The sequence below is a fragment of the Anomaloglossus baeobatrachus genome, chromosome 2 (genome assembly GCF_048569485.1).
Source record: "Anomaloglossus baeobatrachus isolate aAnoBae1 chromosome 2, aAnoBae1.hap1, whole genome shotgun sequence".
NCBI classification, from domain to species: domain Eukaryota; kingdom Metazoa; phylum Chordata; class Amphibia; order Anura; family Aromobatidae; genus Anomaloglossus; species Anomaloglossus baeobatrachus.
In genome coordinates, this window is record NC_134354.1 from 203013092 (window position 1) to 203033458 (window position 20367).

The 20367-nt window shown below is 46.4% G+C and overlaps 1 protein-coding gene across 2 annotated transcripts in view; it reads right to left on the minus strand.

Annotated features, from left to right (window-relative positions):
• Positions 1-19899, minus strand: part of PPM1J (protein phosphatase, Mg2+/Mn2+ dependent 1J) — an 87571-nt gene extending 67672 nt beyond the window's left edge. The window contains exon 1 of one of the 2 annotated variants that reach the window (XM_075335587.1): positions 19784-19899. In XM_075335587.1, the coding sequence (XP_075191702.1) occupies positions 19784-19866 (83 nt within the window). In that variant the 5' untranslated portion in view covers positions 19867-19899. Of the gene's footprint in view, positions 1-19373 lie in introns of both variants that reach the window. The other variant, XM_075335586.1, reaches the window with a different exon arrangement.
• Positions 19900-20367: the final 468 nt, after the last annotated feature.

The following is a 20367-nucleotide window of genomic DNA, read 5'->3' on the forward strand; positions in this document are numbered from 1 at the left end:
CTCTGCAGCCCAGTTTACGAAGGGGGGGGGATCATGCTCTGCTTCTGTATGTCACAGTACATGTTGGAATTCATAGCACCCTCAATAAACTGTAGCTCCCCACAGCTGGCAGCACTCATGCAGTCCCAAACCATGACACTCCTACCACCATGCTTGACTGTAGGCAAGACACATTTGTCTTTGTTCTTCTCACCTGGTTGCCGCCACACACGATTGACACCATATAAACTAAATAAGCTTATCTTGGTTTTATCAGACCACATGACATAGTTCCAGCAATCCATGTCCTTTGTCTGCTTGGCTACAGTAAAGTATTTGCGGGCTTTCTTGTTCATCATCTTTAGAAGAGGCTTCCTTCTGGGACAGAAGCTATGAAGGCCAATTTGATGCAGTAAGCAGATTATAGTCTGAGCATTGACAGGCTGACCCCCACTCAATTAAGCTCTGCAGCAATGCTGACATCACTAATACGTCTATTTTGAAAATATACCGTAACCTCTCGCTATGACGCTGAGCATGTGCACTCAACTTTTTGATCGATCATGGTGAGGCCTGTTCTTAGTGGAACCTGACTTGTTAAACTCCTGTATGGACTTAGCCACCATGCTGCAGCTCAGTTTCAGGGTGTTGGCAATCTTCTTATAGCCTAGACCATCTTTATGACAATTCTTTTTGTCAGATCCTCAGAGAATTCTTTGCCAGGAGGTACCATGTTAGACTTTCAGTGACCACTATGAGAGAGTGTGTGAGCGATAACACCAAATTTAACACACCTGTGACCTTGTAACACTAATGAGTCAGATAACACCAGGGAAAGAAAATGGTTAATTGGGCTCAATTTGGACATTTTCACTTAGGGGTGTACTCATTTTTGTTGTCAGCGGTTTAGACATTAATGGCTGTGTGATATTATTATTTAGAGGGCACACCAAATTTACACTGTTATACAAGCTATACACTGACTACGTTACATTGTATCAAAGTGTCATATCTTCAGTGTTGTCTGATGAAAAACTATAGTAAAATATTTCAAAAAATGTGAGGGGTGTACTCACTTTTATGATATACTCTATCTGTACTTACAATATTTTTCCTATTTTTTAGTACAAAGGTAAACTAATAGTGTCATACAACCTGCAACTCGTCATGCAGAATACAATCCCTCATACGGACATATTGACGGAAATGTAAAAATCATGACTCTTGGAAGAAAAGGAAAGCAAACGAAAGCATGAAAAAAACCTGCCTAGGTTGTCAGGTGACAGTATAGGTCATAAATTGTTGATCGTTGGGGTCCAACAAAATGTCAAAACGTATAACCTGTTTGATCGTTGTTCCTTTCGTTCCCTAAGAGCATGACGAGCAAAGTGCTCAACTTTTTCCAGCAGTCCCATTGAGCATGTGTGAAGCCCCGCAGGTGGTGTGTCGGTGTCGGTGCGTTACCTTCAGGGACTCCACGTTGCTGGATCTCCGTCACTGGTAGGAAATCTTCTGTTTTGATCGTGACGCCACTCTCAGTATTGCGGCCAGTAGGGACCGCCACTGCAGGTTGAGGGTCGCCTGGGGCTGATGGTGGGTGCAGTTAGATGTAGTAGCCTCCTGAGAGTGAGGCAAGCCCCAGGGCCCGATGTAGGTTTGTAGTACCACAAGTCGCAGAATGACCACACAGGCAGGATGTCTTTCAGGGTTTTTACTCACATTAGATGGCAGGGTGAGTAACCCGGGCGTAGCTGAGATGAACCAGGTGGGAACCAGGTATCCTTCAGGCTGACTTTATGAGGGTGACTACTGACTCGCCTTCCTTAGCCCTTGGTGGTTTGGGGTGACCCCGACTTTGAGTCCCTATGGGGGTCACCCAGGGAAGATGCTGCAGCCTCTCTCCCCTTGTTGTTGCCGTGTGCTTGTTCCCCGGACCAGGCCACTCCAGCCTCTTGCCTCCTATGACCTATGGGCCCTCACTGCGGTTACGTGGCTGCGGCTTTTGTAGTGTTGTGGTGTGGGCTTTAAGAGCCCCACACCGGCAGGTTTAGCAGGGAAAGGTGAATCTATCCTCGCTTCGGGATCTGCCGCCCGGTTGGGCCTGGTGCTCTCTAGCAGTCTCCTTACTTCCCACTCCGTTGCACTCTCTAGCTGAAGCTGGCTTTCAGGTAGCACTCCTAGTTGACCGTTCTCCCCCGTCTGTAGCCACTGCGCGGGCGCTGTTAGACAGCAACAGCCCCACAGGTCTGCTCCTCACTGAGCCCTATGGAGTTCTGCTCTAACTGACTCACTGCTCCTCCTCTCCTGTTCTTGCCTACGCCACCTAGCAACCAGACTCTCCACCACACCCCTTGAGAGGAGATGGAGGCTCTACCCCCTCCACTATTCCAGTGAAGGTGAAGGCTTGCCCCCTCCTGGGATCCCCAGGGGTCCTCTCATGGGTACATGTGTGAGACCTGATCACTATGCGCCTGTGTTCCACACCCCGGTCAGCCTTCTGGATTACCTGTATTGTACTGTCCCCAGCATGGGTGCAGTACTCAGTGGTGCCTGACCAGGTCAGGGGCGCCACATTCCCCCTTAGTTATCACCAGCACGTCCTCGGGCTGCAAGACAACATTTTAAAATGCATAAAACATTAAAACATGTAAAACATTTTTAAAACCACCAGGTATCAGACATCACCACCCTCCACCCACAAGTCCGTTAACCCACCCAAAACCCTCTCAGGAGGCAGGTCACCGGTCCTTTTGGTAACCAGATCTGGGCCATCTACTTCCCCAGACCTTTCCTCCAATCTTCCTCTCCCGTTGGCCGCGACTTCAGCCACTTCTGGCAGGATGTAGAGGCGGCTTTCATGGGCTGGTGGTTTCAGGGTATACCTGGCCTGGTGGATCCGCGCCGTCAGCCTCTTCTGGCAGGATTCAGAGGCGGCCTCCACAGTTGGTGCTGACCAGGTACCCTCTTTGTGGTGGTGAGCCAAGGCCCCATAAACAGGCGTGCTCTCTGGTCGCAGGTGAGCCAAGGCCCTTTTCTACGGACGGGCCCCCCTGGTTGCAGACGAGCCAAGCCCCTAAACAGGCTGGCCCTGGTGGTGGTGCCACTGGTGTAACTATTTACACTGCGAGAGTTTGTGGCTATAGCAAGTTCATAGCCTTAAAGTTTATTTCTCACAATAGTTTTTGTGGGCGCATTTCTTAAACGTTGCAAACAAAACTTGTCAAAACTTCAACTGGTAACTTGCTGTATTTCTTTACTTCTCTCTACTCTACTCCTCCGTTTCACCAGGGCGTGGGCATGTAGGACACCGGCACCTGTGACTTTCTTGCTCTCCGTCGTCGTCCGTGGTTGTTTCATCTGTAGGATCTTTGTCTGTGGTTGTTTCATCTGTAGGTTCTTTATCTTTCCTTTCTTGGTCTTCGTCTGTTTCTACATCTGGTTCTTTATCTCTGTCTTTTCTTTCTTGTCTTTCTTGTCTTTCTTGTCTTTCTTGTCTGGGACATGGTGCTACGTCTAAGGCATAGTAGCCCCTTTCTCCTTGATGCAAGGTGAACTGTACTAAGTCTCCAATTTTCAAATTTCTGCCTGAATGTCCTCTGGGCAGGTGGGCTTGAACATCTCTCCGATTTACAAATATGCCCTCTTTTATTCCTTTTACTACAATGAAGCCGTATCCGCTTTTCAAGTTGAAGTCTTCTACTATTCCTCTGTAAAGGGGTCCTCTAGCCTGGGCTTGGGACCTTCTTAGGCACCTTTTCTCCTGCAGGTCTCTGGCTGTGACCTCCCTCTGCTCTGGAGACTGTGGTGTTGGAGGATACTTTGCTCTGCTACGCCTTGTCTTGCGGGCTGGGTTCATGCCTGCAGGCTCCCAGGTGAGGTCTTTGGGCTGATCTTCGTCTGCTGACGGTGTCAAGTCTTCCTCCTCCCAGCGGGAATAGGGCAGCATCTCCGGCTCTGGGTAGGGGTCTGCTGCGGTTGGCGTCGGAGTCAGCTCCTCAGCTTCCTGGCCTCCTCTCCCCCTTAGTTCTTCACTGCACTCTGGTTGTGGCAGTGCTGGGGATGGGCTCTCTTCAGCTGGTCTGGGCGGTGGACTCTCTGGCGCGGCTGCAGGGGTTGCCGGAATCTCCTTGGGGGTATACGGAGGGAGCAAATACCGATCCACCATCTCTTGTGGAAACTGGGCCTCTAGGTCAGCCTTCAGCTTCCAGTATTCGGGGTCCTCTCCTATCAGGGTCTTCCTAGCAGGGACCTCTCTGGACTGGGGAGCGGTGTCTGCTCTGGCCTTGCAGGCCGGGGAAAATGATGAGGTAGTCTTCTCTTCTTGGCGGGCCGCGCCTGGCATGGCGGCGGCCTGGTCTTGGCGGGCCGCGCCCGGCATGGCGGCGGCCTGAATTGGCGTTTCTGTCGCGGCCGGTTCCTGGCGGGCCGGACTGGACACTGCAGCCACGGTCTCACTTGGCGTCGCAGCCTCGATGGGGTCCGTGCAGGCTGAGTCGGGCGCCGCGGCAGTGATCGGAGCTTGGCGGGCCGCACCCGGCGGGGCTGCGGCCTGGTTCAGCATATCACTTGCGGCGCGGACGAGCGTCGCTGCTGCGTTGGGGTCTTGGCGGACCGGGTTCAGCAGGGTGGCAGCCTGGGTCAGCGTCACACCTGCAGCACGGATGAGCACTGCCGTGGTGGTCGGAGCCCGGCGGGACAGGCGGGGCATCGCTGCAGCGGCCTGGGCTTGGCGGGCCGCACCTAGCGTGGCTGCGGCCTCACTCAGCGTCGCCGCATCGGGCGCCTCCTCTGGGACCGCGGTCGCAGCAGCTAGGGTCGGGGCTCTTGTTCTAGCCGGGGCAACACCGGACTCACCCATCGGGGTCTGAATCGTCGTCGCCGCTCGATCCGGCAGGCTCCGCGCGGCTCTCTCCTCATAGGTCCGCACCGCCGCTGCCATTTCCAGGAGCTCCGTGCGTTCTTCTCTGAGCCGTCGCACAATCCCGGCCTCCAGCCGGTCGCAGAAGATGGCAAGCTCCCGGCACCACCAGGCAGCAGAGCCTGGCTCTGGGTATCCGCGTCTGGACTCCATTTTCTCTAGCAAGCTGCTGGCTTCTCTTCTGCTCCGCCGTCTCTGGACGCTTCCGCTTTCTTCATCAGCAAGGTCAGAACTCTGCAGAGGATCTCTGGGTAGCCACACCTCTTCGTGGGCGGTAACTTCTCCCAGCGCGGGCTGCTGTTGTTTTTCAGCGCGCTTTTCATGGTGGCAATATGGCGGCGCTTCCAATTTTTCAAGCGGACCGCCCAGGCACATGGTCACCTGTCTGAACAGGTCTAGTCCTTATCCTGTTCGTGACGCCAGATGTGAAGCCCCGCAGGTGGTGTGTCGGTGTCGGTGCGTTACCTTCAGGGACTCCACGTTGCTGGATCTCCGTCACTGGTAGGAAATCTTCTGTTTTGATCGTGACGCCACTCTCAGTATTGCGGCCAGTAGGGACCGCCACTGCAGGTTGAGGGTCGCCTGGGGCTGATGGTGGGTGCAGTTAGATGTAGTAGCCTCCTGAGAGTGAGGCAAGCCCCAGGGCCCGATGTAGGTTTGTAGTACCACAAGTCGCAGAATGACCACACAGGCAGGATGTCTTTCAGGGTTTTTACTCACATTAGATGGCAGGGTGAGTAACCCGGGCGTAGCTGAGATGAACCAGGTGGGAACCAGGTATCCTTCAGGCTGACTTTATGAGGGTGACTACTGACTCGCCTTCCTTAGCCCTTGGTGGTTTGGGGTGACCCCGACTTTGAGTCCCTATGGGGGTCACCCAGGGAAGATGCTGCAGCCTCTCTCCCCTTGTTGTTGCCGTGTGCTTGTTCCCCGGACCAGGCCACTCCAGCCTCTTGCCTCCTATGACCTATGGGCCCTCACTGCGGTTACGTGGCTGCGGCTTTTGTAGTGTTGTGGTGTGGGCTTTAAGAGCCCCACACCGGCAGGTTTAGCAGGGAAAGGTGAATCTATCCTCGCTTCGGGATCTGCCGCCCGGTTGGGCCTGGTGCTCTCTAGCAGTCTCCTTACTTCCCACTCCGTTGCACTCTCTAGCTGAAGCTGGCTTTCAGGTAGCACTCCTAGTTGACCGTTCTCCCCCGTCTGTAGCCACTTCGCGGGCGCTGTTAGACAGCAACAGCCCCACAGGTCTGCTCCTCACTGAGCCCTATGGAGTTCTGCTCTAACTGACTCACTGCTCCTCCTCTCCTGTTCTTGCCTACGCCACCTAGCAACCAGACTCTCCACCACACCCCTTGAGAGGAGATGGAGGCTCTACCCCCTCCACTATTCCAGTGAAGGTGAAGGCTTGCCCCCTCCTGGGATCCCCAGGGGTCCTCTCATGGGTACATGTGTGAGACCTGATCACTATGCGCCTGTGTTCCACACCCCGGTCAGCCTTCTGGATTACCTGTATTGTACTGTCCCCAGCATGGGTGCAGTACTCAGTGGTGCCTGACCAGGTCAGGGGCGCCACACATGAATAGAGCGAAGCTCAAGCATCAGACTTGCCACTCTGTTTCATAATGGGGATAGAAGTTCCCCATTGAGGATATATATTCCTAGTTCTGTTGATTGGTGCGAGTACCAGCAAGTTATCATCTATTCTGTAGATAGACAAAAACTTGTTTTCACTGGAGAAACCTTTTAAGGGACTAAACTCCCCTTCCCGCTTCATATACGATCTCATATATAGGCTGTGCACTGAAAATGTATGCATACAAAGATATGTAGGATGTAAGAGGACATAGGATTTTTTTTTGGGTACCCATACACAATAAATGATTTGTTAGAACCAGCAGTGTATAGATGTATGCAATGTCAGATTGAAGAAAAAAAGAGTCATCTTGGATCTCAACATACCCTATCCTTTGTCCCCAAAGAACATAAAGTGCTTACAGAAGACTCAAATATAGACATTTACATTTGGGGTCAACTTTTACACTGGTGCTTGTTGACTTCTTGTAAAAATGATTGTGAGTGGTTTGTGGGAATGATTATTTGTGTCACCTTCTTTTCTCCCCCTCCTGTCACTTTTGTTGTCCCCTTGTGTCCCCACATTATTGTCAGCAGCAGATGTCCTATACACACAAAGCGACATAATGTAAACCGAGGATAATTTTTAGACCCATATAAAATGTGATCAAACTATAAATGAGAGTTTTGATGTTGAGTAGGGCTTTTTGAACGCTGAGCTTTTTGCACTGAGCAATGATGGAAAGAAATATTCATTTGGTGGTTGCCCCATGTAAAAAGTCCAAAACTGTCTCTACATCTTCAAAAAAGACAATCGAGAATAGACAGATATCATCATAAGTGATGAAACTGTGAAAACAACTATCAAACAGGAAATGGGGGTGGTAAGTGCAGAAGAAGGAAAACCACTGAAGATATCTGTGATAGTAACACAAGACAGCCAGCCTCATCGAAATGTATCTGTCCAAATAACAATATAGGGAGTATAAAATTAAGGAAGTTATAGCATGTTAGTACATTCTTAATAACTTAATAATAGTTTTGCCGTGGAGTGGCGGGGTAGCTTAAAGTATTGCAATATTTTGCCAAAAATCTCCATTTATTAATAAGTACAGTTTAGAATTTGTGCTGGCTCCTTATTCTGACATTCTTAATAACGTCTTACCATTTCAGAAGACAAGTCATCATTTAGGATACAATTAAGCGTATTATGACTATTTTAAGATTTGTAGGTGGGTGGCTGACACCCTTGAATAGAAAATGGTGAAGTCTGAAAAGGAAAACTAAAATGACATCACTAATGATCCATTCCACATATGAGTTACACACCTTTAGGGCACATTCAGACGTCCATGATTACCTGTCCGATTTCGGATCGCAATGGACAGACTGGCTGCCTGTCTCCTGAACCGGGGGTAACAGCCTCATAGAAATATATGAAGCTGTCACGTGCAATGATTACGGATGTCTGAAAGAGCCCTAAGTTGATTATGTGCACACGGGCATTTGGTGAGTTTTTTTACCTCAGAATTTGTAAGCCAAAACCAGGAGTGGTTGAAAAATACAGAAGTGGTGCTTGTGTTTCTTTTGATTGTTCCACTCCTGGTTTTAGCTCACAAATACAGAGGTAAAAAAACCTCACAAAATGCTCAACATGTGCACGTGGCCTAAATGGGCTGCAGTGCCCATACTTCCCCCAGTTGAAATCAGAAGTCCACTCGAAGTGTGAGCAAAGCATCTGAGCAGTGGTCACTGATGTCTCACGTAGAAACAGTGTCACGCGAGTGCTAGGATACACAGCATGAAAATATATGGTGTTTTTTTAATTTTACAAGAGGGACTACAGCTTTTAAGATGGCGTCGTCTAAATAATGGACAACCCCTTTAAGCCTAAAACTTCACTTTTCTTAATTCATTAAAATATTTGGTCTGCTGCCCGTAAATAGAGGTGCCATATACATGCATCCTTGGCTTGTTCAAGCATGTGTCCTGAATGTGGGGATGGAAGTGCAAAGAGGCTTATTTCCCTTCATACACAGATTGCCATGTTAAAAGTCAACAGCCCCAATCTTCTATTCCCTGATATCTGCTATCAACGGAAAGTTAGGTCACCCCCATGATATTAGACAGCCAAATCGTCATTTATACACCCTAGATTTATCATGTGTGAACACCAAGAAGCCAACCAGAATGTGCCCAAGACTCTTGACGATAGACCGGTGGCACCAATAGAATAATGTACACAGCAAACAGAACACGTATTATTTGAAGAACAGCTTTTCATTGGCTTGACCAACCATCATGCTGATCTCTCACTTGTCTTAAAGTGATCAATCAGACAGCAAGAACCTCAGTCTGACGTAGAGGTCGGCTCAGTGGTCTTCCAGTTAGTGGAAATACAGAAAGTACAGTAACTGCCAGGTTGTATCTAACATAAGATAATAGGCTAGGTTGCTTGCCATGGAAGGGATGTTATGGACTAATATTAGCCTTTGGCAGTCAAAGATATCTACTGGTATGTCACTATGAAAGAAACATAACCACCACATTCATTCCACATATTATCACTAGACTACGTGTTTTTATGCATGATAGAAAACTGATAGTGGTGGGTACGAATCAAACGAGTATGAGCCTGGAAGGTAAATGGAGTCAAATGTCTATTTTTCATTTTGGTGGTACTTTTCTATTTGTAGGTGACAGCTTTTAAATAGTTCAAAATAGTTATTACAGAAGATAAAATAGGCCGATAAGTCTGATCCGCAATCTGGAGGCCACATAACAGCTTTGCTGTGTAGACTGGGACAGTATCAGCAGAGCGCAGGATAGCTGTGCTGTACTGCTTGAGGCAGGATATTAAAGATGTCCCTTTCCAGAAAGTCTTGGTTTTCTGGGTGCAATTTGTAATTAAAAAACCCAAATACGCTTTGCCCACCATCACCAGGTCCAGCGCTGAGTCTCCGGCATTGCTTCTGATGTCAGTTATTGGCTGCGGCACTGACGACAACCAATAAATGAGCCCAACAGCTCTACCTGTGTAGACGGATCGCCCCACCAGAGCTGGTGAGCTCAATGAGTGGCTGCCGCAGAGCTGAGAGAGATGTCCCAACCCACACCAGACAGTGAGGGGCTGCTAATCACACCAGGGGGCGTGCCAGACAACTACTGGAGCTTAATGCTTTAAGGACCGGTCATTTTTCATTTTTGCACTTTCGTTTTTTCCTCCCCTTATTCCAAGATCCATAACTTTTTTACTTTTCCCTTGATTTAGCCATGTGACGTCTTTGGGATGAGTTGTACTTTTGAATGCCACCATCCATTATATCATATGATGTAAGGCTAAGGAGACACTGCGAGAAAAATGGAGGGAGTGGAATGTGATAAAAAAAAAAAATCACATTCCACTCAGACCAATGTTATACTATGGAGCAGCTTCCATGAGCAATTTTTTTTCTCAGCCCCAAGCTGATTTTTTTATTGATATTATCTTGGGTTGTATACGATGTTTTGATCGCCAGACATTTTTTTTCTGTTGTTGCAGTGTCCGAAAAACTGCAATTCTGTCATTTTAATTGTGTTTCACATTATTCTGTTTGCCGATTTGATTCATTTATTTTATATTTTGATAGATCAAATTTTTATGAATGCAGCGATACTAAAGATGTGTATTTGTTATTTCTTAATTTTTAATGTGGTAAAGGGGGTGATTGAACTTTCATATTTTTTTTAAAAAAAAAAACTTTTTTTCTACTTTGTACTGTATTTAATAGTGACAAACACCCCCCCTTTTTTCTACTTTATTTAATAGAGGACAAGTGATCAGACTATTGTCTATTTACACTTGGTCTATATACAGCAATGTCACAGTCTCTTATGAACGCCGGCCAGTCTGGCGTTCATTGGAGTACTGTGATGACAGACACAGGGGTCATCAGCTGACCTCTGACAACTCATCGGTGTCCTGTGATTGTGCTACGAGCACACCGATGTTGCATAGGAACAGCGCGCCCATTTGCCAATGCATCTTAGTTGCCACTGTCAGAGATTCACAGCGGCATTTAACAGGTTAACAGTCATGGGCGCAGCGCACGCTACACCAGCGACTGTTATGGCTGATGAAGGCTGAATGATTCAGCCTTCATCAGCAGGGAAAGATGCAGGCTTGGCATGAGAGCCAGCATTAAAGGCAGTTAAATGATTTATGACGTGCATAGCACGTCCACTTTGTGATAAGAGACACATGGCTGAATTCCCTGTATTAACCCCGACAGCATGCTGACTTCAGGTTACATAACAAAAACCTGATGACAGATTCCATTTAACTTCCATTTATTGCCGCTATCTACTGATTATAGAGTCAATCCAAATAGAAAGTGTGTATCTCTAAATATGGCTGTCCTCAGAATAGTTTTTAATATACTTATACAACAATACCAAATGATGCAAACACATTGATTAAGACTTTCTATGCAAAAAAGACCCAAAATTCTCTTTTAAAGGGGTTTTCTGGTCTTCATCAAAGGCTTAAGAGTCATTGAAAATAACAAACACAAATAGTATGTGGCCACTGCAGCCAATCAATGACTCAGAAGCTCATGTCATCTACATTAGCACTGAGCCCAGTAATTGTCGGCAGTGGTCCCGTGTGTTGTAGTCATGACGGCACCCCTGCAGCATGTCGCTGAGTGCTGATGAGAGCCATCACCTCTGACCACACTGTCCGCTGGGGCACAGCTGCGTTTTCTTATTATAGCACAACTCTTTTTACTAATCCTGCTCAGTCTTGCGTACACTGCTACATATGTGGTATTAATACATACAGACACTCGTACATAGACACAACATTTGGTTTTCTGCTTCAGAGATTCTGACTACTGAAGTCTGACTAGAAGCCTCAAATCAAAGGCTTTTCATGAATGTGACACAACCAAGAAGTGTCAGCACATTACAACACACTGGAAATTCAGGTTCAGGGGAGAAAAACAAATTTCCCATCTATCATGTCACAAAAATTGTAATATCAGCAAAACTACTTGAAGGGAACCTATCACCTCCACAAGCGCTTGTTACCCGCAGATATAGTGGTAATCTACAGATCACTAGCATTTAAAGCACCACTCCATCATATTTTTTTGTATTTCACCGCTGGAGTGGTGCTTTAAATGTAAGTCGCCTGCCAATATTATACTAACCTTTTGCCATCTTCATCTGTTTTCACCGCCGCTCCAGGCGGTCTCCAGCAGTTTGTGATCTGCCAGCTGCTCTAGCAAGCCGGAGGTCACAACTCAATGCAAGTCTATGAGAGCCTTGTACTGGCCCTCATAGACTTGTATTACAATCTTGTGATGTAACATTTGACTTCCGGACAGCCAGAAGTTCTGATCACAAGATGGCGCCACCAGACTAAAGTAACAGAGATGAAAATGCTGGAGGTTGAATATAAGGCTAGGGGCAAGTTTAAAGCACCACTCCAGTGGTGAGGAAACAAATGCCGGAGCACTGTTTTAAGGCCACTTTCAGACGGCTGGCTGTGGGTCTCTTGCCCTAAACTGGACAATGTTATATACGACTATGAGGCTGTCAAGTTCAGGTCAGGTGACCTGCTGCCAGTCTGCGAATTGTGGTCCGTACAGGGACCGTGTTTCACATACATCGGAATTAAGCTTTAATCATTCTTACAGGAAGCACAGCTACAGGGAGAAAACTAAGTTATTTCCACCTGAGAGCAAATTGTTCAGTTATTAAGACGGTACAGGTTGCTGTTACAGTCTATACTCTGAGCGCAGCTATAATCCCTCCCTGGCATTTTGATTGACAGCCTTTACCGCAGCGTGAATGTGCAGAGCAGGCTGTAAATCAAAGTCCTGGGGTGTGATTACAGAGTGCTCAGAGTATAATGAGCGATGACTGTAATTACTACATGGACATCTCCAAGACTGAAAGCGCACCTGCTCCCAGGAGAGTATCAGTTAAATTGTGTCCTTTAGCTGAGCTTTCAGTAAGGCGGCCAGGCAGCATTTTAACGCTATTTACCTGCAGATTAACTTTATATCTGCAGGTAAATAGCACTTTTGCAAGACAGGTTCCCTTTGAATTAGACCCTTAAAGGGATTGTCCAACTAATAATATGCAGTATACTTGCTGGATCTGACTACAGTGCTGGCAGATGACTGGGATGGCACATCAATGCGTATGCCTTCAATGATGCTTTGATCAAGTCACCGCTGCAGCCAATCACAGGCCTCATAGGTGACCAAAGAGAATATCATCACTTTTTGCAACTTTTTAGAAGTCAGACAATCCCTTTAAGGATGGAGCCATTCAAGCATCATTTTCAGGTAAATATATGGTACCAATTAATTCAAATTCAGTTTTGCAATTGCACTATTGTGAATTGCCCCCACATCTTCTAGGTGAAATCCACAACAACAAAAAAACAATTGCAAATCTGCAACATGTGAATTCACCCTTTGAGCGTTTTATCATGCATCATAGATCATTGGTAAAAGGCAACACAAAAGAAAAAAAACCAAACCATTGAAAAATCTTGTGTTTTTTTGTTAAGTAACGGTATTGTTAATTTTTTTAGTTCATGCTACAGTATTTCACTCTATAGTTATCATACAGTAAAAAATTGCATTAAAAAAATGGTAAAAAAATAGGGTTTTGCAGCGAGTTTATTGATGACGTGTGACTACAGCATTAGTCCTCACAGGTGAATGGTTGCTACAATGCAATCTGGGGTAAACGGGCTGGACGCCAGACTACTGCACACCTAAACTAACACCCTGGAACAGACTTTAGGACAGAGGAAGGACTGACTGATCCGAATAGTTTACTCAAATTGTCAGATGATCTTCAGCCCCCTTGGTGTAAACAGGACAGGTTCAAGTTTATAGTCACAGGGACAGTGGAACTTGAAATGAGCGATACATGAGGCTCAACCAGCAAAGTCTACAAATGGAAGCAACTTCTACTAACTTCCTTTGTGGGTTACGCTTCCTAGTTATTACGCATGCAGTCTTGTGAGTGCGTGCTAGGAGGCTTAAAATTATTGTTCCTCTATTGCTTAAACTCCCTGTTGTATGGGTGTACTTTATTCTGTTAGTTCAGATATTGGGGTAATTTAATAATTCTTCCAATATAACCAAAATACGACTTTATACAAGTCGAAAGCCAAAAACACATTTGTGCGGGTCCTTACTCTTATCTCTACATACCTCTACTTTATACAGAGGCGTTTGTGGTGGCGTAATTTGAAGCCCATGAACCCTAATACTAAAAACTGCACCAGAACACCTAACTATACTCGGTCTCATATGTGCCAAATTGACCATTTGGGGCTTTATGGCTCAGTTGTGACTGCAACCCAAGCAAGCACAATGGGCATACAAAGGTTTTTTTTTTCTCTGATACTCTATGAAACTAACAAAAAACTGAGACTGAGGCACACTACTTCAAAGCTGGATCATCAAAATGCTTCCATAATATGGAGCCGGACATGATGCCATGTAGAGGGCCTAAGGCGTGGTATACAGCCTCAACGTACAAACGGATTGTACTGCATTTGTATACACATGACGCTTTAACCTGATAGATGCTGGAGGATATTCATCCATAGCTTACTATGTTAGAGATATCTGTTCACCAATCAGCCTTTCGTCCTGACCACCATTAACATGTAATTTCAACCAGAGATTTTCTGTGAGGGCATATGACTGGGCGCACTGAATTCTAACATGATAATCTCTATTACCCACTCCTGCCTTTGTACTAGATTTGGGAGACTGCACAACACATAAAAAGGCATGTTAATGAGTGATGAGCGAGTACTACCATGCTCGGTACTCGTAACGAGCAGTAGGATGCTTCCGGAAAGTGCTCGAGTTCCACACGGAGTTCCATTATTCTCAGGTACTGGTTACGAGTACCGAGCACCTGAGCATGTTATTGCACACTCATCACTGTTTACCTAATGTACTGCCATGAGTGTGTCGCATTCGGCTGAGACTGTTAACAGTATCTGTGATTAGAAGGTCACGGCCATTTGCAGATCGCAGGTTCCCTTTAACATGAGTGGATTTAACTTCATTTGGTGCTGATTTGGTTAAGGGTTCCTTGTTGATTCTGCTGAGATTCCATTCAGCTATAATCTCAGCTGCAGCACCTTAATGCCACTCCACTTCATTATTTAAAGGGAACCTGCCACCAGATTTGAGGCCTATAAGCTGCGGCCACCACCACTGGGATCTTATATACAGCAGTCTAACATGCTGTATATAAGAGCCCAGACCACTGGGTAGAACGTAAAAATCCTTTTATAATACTTACCTAAACGGTCGCTGCGGTTGAGTTGGGTCAGATAGGTGTCTTCGTTCTCCGGTGCTGGCGCCTCCTCTTTCGACCATCTTCGTTCTCCTTCAGAAGCCTGTGCGCATGACTCGTCCTAAGTCATACACACTCGCCGATCCCGTGCAGGTGCACTAAAATACTTTGATCTTCCCTACTCAGGGCAGATCAAAGTATGCCTGCACAGGACATCAATGCCGGCGAGTGTAGATCACGTAGGACGCGTTATGCACCCCGGCTTCAGAAGAAGGACGACAAAGATAGCCGAAAGAGGAGGCGCCAACACCGGAGAACGGAGACGCCCATATGACCCAACTCCACCGCAGCGACCGTTTAGGTAAGTATTATAAAGTGACTTTTAGGTTCTACACAGCGGCCTGGCCTCTTATATACAGCATGTTAGAATGCTGTATATAAGATCCCAGTGGTGGTGGCCACAGCTTATAGGCCCCAAATCTGCTGACAGGTTCCCTTTAAACTCACTCCTGGCTCTCCCATATGCCAGTGACATTTAATTCTGTGCTGACCTGTGAAGGAGTTGTGGTTATCTTTCCAGCGGATGCGCTGGAGTCCCTCTCTGTAAAAGAACTGGAGTTCTTCTTTTGTATCTGTCTGACTTGTCTCCCCTTCATCAGGTTGTCTTTATACTGTATTAGTAGTAAGACTAGTGTGAGGTGGTAACCCCTCTCCTTATTGCCACGGCCTTCCATTACATCTTCTTTGGTACACTTCTCCAGTTGTGCTGCATGCCGGGCATTCCCTTGCCCCAGCGTAATATTTGTATGGCTAGTTTAAAGAGTACTTATTGATTTTAAAAAGAGGGTTTTCTTGGTCTTTAATACTGATGACCTGTTGGTAGGATAGCTTATCAATATCAGATTCGTGATGGTCCAACTCCGAAAATTACCACTAATCGGATCTCAATCAACATAACATTAATGAACATGAATCCAATCAAAATCCCAGAAACCCCTTTAACTCTAATGGGGCCTTGGTGTCCTACCACCACACTGCATCAGTATGACGATAGACTTCTATACAGCAATGCTCTACCCCATATTAATAAGTAACAACTACACAAACAATACCACCTACAATTTTGCTTGGTGATTCAAGGTAAATATATTTAGATGCCAAGATCAGGAAACTTGAGTGGATTGGTTTATACTTTATCGACCGACCATTTTTTCCAGTATATCAATAGATAAACTGTCTTGGACGTGGAATATAAAAAACAGAGTTTTCCACTTTTATGAATACAATGCTTGAAGAGGTTTTCTCATGAAGGCAACTTGTATCCAAGTGTACAAAGCGGGGATGGCACTGGCTTAGGAACTGCGATGGCAGAGAATGGGACTAGTTTAGATCCTGTCTGTTTACGGCTTGGGCTACGTATTGAGTTTTTGAAGCTGCAGAATTTCAGCACCATGGCTTACTTGTGTTTTTGTGTACGCCATTGTCAACACTGACCTCAGTATCTGTGGCTACACTTTGTAGGTTGCTCATGTAATGAAATCACAGCAGGGGCCTAAGACACATGGCATGAAAATCGGAGCGAGTGGAATGCGATAAAACATCGCATTCCACTCGGACCAATATTAGCCTATGTCCCCGCACCCATGAGCAATTATTTTCTCAGCCCTAATCGGACCGAGAAAACAATCGCAGCATGCTGTGGGTGTAATGCGATCCTTGTTTCTCTCGCACCCATTCAAGTCTATGGGGCGAGAGAAAAATCACACTGCACTCGCAGTACACCGGTGTACCGCGAGTGCAGGGCGAGAATGGCAATAGCCGGCAATGGAGGAGAGAGATAAATCCCTCACTCTCCTCCGCAGAGCCGACCCTCCCCTCCGCAGCACCGGCCATCCCCTCGTCAGAGCCGGTCCGCCCCCCGCAACTGTTGTCTGTCCGATCGCAAGAATGGACCTCAGTCGCAGGGACACTTGCATGACACTCGGCACCCGCTGTGCTGCCAGCGTGAGCCGAGAGTCATGTGAAGATAGCAGTAGTCTTCTGCATGGCCCCGGCCTAGTAAAGGGCCTCTTTGTCCAACAATATTAGACCAGGTTCACACAACCCTACATTAACCCTGAGTGCGGTCTGACAAAACATCGATCCGTACTCAGACCAATGTTGCTTTGGGGCTGTGCATGTTTCCAAATTTTTCCGGGGACTGAGTCTGTCCAAGGAATAAATCGCTGCATGTCCACATTTGATCTAATTATTGGATCCCACTCGGCCATACAAGTCAAATAGTAAATATTGTACTAAAAAAGATGACAGCAGTGCTGGGGAGTGTATAAATACAACAATGAAAAAATGCTTTCTTGATGGAAACTTTTTATACACTGTACAAATCACCTCATTATAAAAATCCGCACTATAAAACGATCACATTGTTTATCTGGGAGGATAAATGATATAAAAAATAATTGGGATGACAGAAATGCTGTTTAATGTTCATCCTGTGGCTAAAAGTGGAATAAAAGGTAGTCGGAAATATACATATTATAAATATATGATACATATACACAATAAAAAGGTACCAAGGAGCACTACTAATGGTCTGGGGCAAAAAGGAGCAAAAACAATGTTTAAGCATTAAGAAGAAATGTTATTAGTTTTGAAATGTAGAATCATAAAAATATTGACAGAAACATTAGGACACAGTGAGGGTGCGTGCCCACTCAGGATTAGCAGAAGTTTGGATGCAGCGTGTTTTTGCTGTGTTCACAACGCTGCATTGTAGAGTACAAGGACAATGGATGGATTTATAGAAATCCCTTGCCCACTGTGCTTGTTTTTCCTGCAACAGAAACTCACTTGCGGTGCAGCTTCCCAAGTCTCAGCATATCAACAGCATGGTATTACAGCTGATTCTTTCTGTGATGTAAAGCATTTCCCTGCCTGTTATTAAACATGTTTTACCTCACAGAAAGAAGCTATGCTCCCCTGCTGTAATGTTTCTATTATTCGCTTCCTCCCCGGCCCAGGAGCTGTGGTATGATCAGACCATTTTCCTGTATGGTCAGACACAGCCATTACACAGTACACAGCAAGGACACATTTCTAACATTATCTCAGCACAGGAACATTTTTTTTTTAACACATCCTGTTGTGGAAATTCTTATTATTCCAAGGTCTATTGATTAAAATGAACTTTTCTCATCCCTTTATGATGCCATTAAAAAGTACATCAACCCACACAAAAAAAATCCCTGCTATAGCTATGTTGCCAGAAAATTACATACATCATGGCTTTCAAAATGCAGATATGAAAAAAATGTTGCGGCATCCTTCCATAGTCATATCAGGAGAACCGCTTCACAAAGTTTGTTAGAAGTCTACTAGAAGTAAAAAAAACACCCAGATGGAATAATTATCATATATTCTTACTAATTAATTCTACTAATTGCATGTAAATTCCTCCATGTAATATCACATACACACTGTGACCCCTACAGGCTATACTGTCAGACTCCCATGGCTATAGAGTGCCTGGAAGCCTACACTAAATTATACATGGCTTCCAACCTGCAGTGTCTCCTCCATCTGAGTGGCCACACATACACACTGTGACCCCTACAGGCTATACTGTCAGACTCCCATGGCTATAGAGTGCCTGGAAGCCTACACTAAATTATACATGGCTTCCAACCTGCAGTGTCTCCTCCATCTGAGTGGCCACACATACACACTGTGACCCCTACAGGCTATACTGTCAGACTCCCATGGCTATAGAGTGCCTGGAAGCCTACACTAAATTATACGTGGCTACCAACCTGCAGTGTCTCCTCCATCTGAGTGGCCACACATACACACTGTGACCCCTACAGGCTATACTGTCAGACTCCCATGGCTATAGAGTGCCTGGAAGCCTACACTAAATTATACATGGCTACCAACCTGCAGTGTCTCCTGCATCTGAGTGGCCACACATACACACTGTGACCCCTACAGGCTATAATGTCAGACTCCCATGGCTATAGAGTGCCTGGAAGCCTACACTAAATTATACATGGCTACCAACCTGCAGTGTCTCCTGCATCTGAGTGGCCACACATACACACTGTGACCCCTACAGGCTATACTGTCAGACTCCCATGGCTATAGAGTGCCTGGAAGCCTACACTAAATTATACATGGCTACCAACCTGCAGTGTCTCCTGCATCTGAGTGGCCACACATACACACTGTGACCCCTACAGGCTATACTGTCAGACTCCCATGGCTATAGAGTGCCTGGAAGCCTACACTAAATTATACGTGGCTACCAACCTGCAGTGTCTCCTCCATCTGAGTGGCCACACATACACACTGTGACCCCTACAGGCTATACTGTCAGACTCCCATGGCTATAGAGTGCCTGGAAGCCTACACTAAATTATACATGGCTACCAACCTGCAGTGTCTCCTCCATCTGAGTGGCCAGTGGACATAAATAATTCAACTGACAGCAGATTAGTGAGATGAATAATGTAGAGTGTGTACGATGAGTTGATCGTCCTGAGCACTGACCCTCTCACCCACATGCTGTGTGCAGTGTACTCACTCTGCATAGCCCGTGTCCCAGGGCAGCTCTCCAGGAGTCTTCAGGGTCTGCACGATCCTGGCATTGTGTTCCCCCGATTTCTGGAACTCCTCCGGCAATAACTTCAGGAAGGGGGGCCGAGATGGGGGATGGGGTTTGGCAATGGGAACGATTGGGGTCTCTTTCTCCGGGCTGGAAGGGGCGGGTAGAGCACTTTGCTTGTTGGAGATGGATCCCCCAAGAAGTCCACTGACCGCTGCTTTCACTCTACCGATCATCACTGGACCTGAGCCCCTCAGACTGCAGCGTCATCCGGGCGCACAGTGCCCAGGGGGCCCCAGACAGTGGGGCAGGTGCACAGCACAGGTGCGCAGAGTGCAGTGCACACCCGGATATGACAGCCAGTGCTGCACTCAGTCCTGCCCACTCACCTTGTCCCCTGTGCTGATGGGTGGCATGCCTGAGACCTCTGCTGCAGCACTGAGCTCTGTGCCAGTCCTGCTGCTGGAGTCATCCCTCCACCAGCCCCCACTGCTGCATCACTCACTGCTGCTTCCTACTAGGCTTCAGCTTTTCTTAGCTCCATAATTGCAATTCATTTCTTATTATACACCAGTCACTTCATGCCAAACAATAACATCAGCAAATGGATCTGACCTTCACGTGTGATTCCAGGGGAGCGCAGCTGCGTCACGAAACAGGAGCAAGATTAGCACAGTATTTATTATATTCACATTCTTTAGGATCCCATGGCTTTGGCTTTTTGCTGCTGTGCCTTTAGGGGATCTTAAAAGATAAGAAAATAAAACAGTATTTCTTGCTCTCTTTGCTTGTTAGAAGAAATCTTATTTCCAACCGATTAAATGACATCACTTTTTATTTCACAAATAGAATAAGCAGCTTAAAAATATACGAGTCTATAGTTATTAATTTTACTCACTTCTATAGCGCTATTCACTGATGAGCGGGCACTACCATGCTCGGGTGCTCGGTACTCGCAATGAGCAGTCGGACG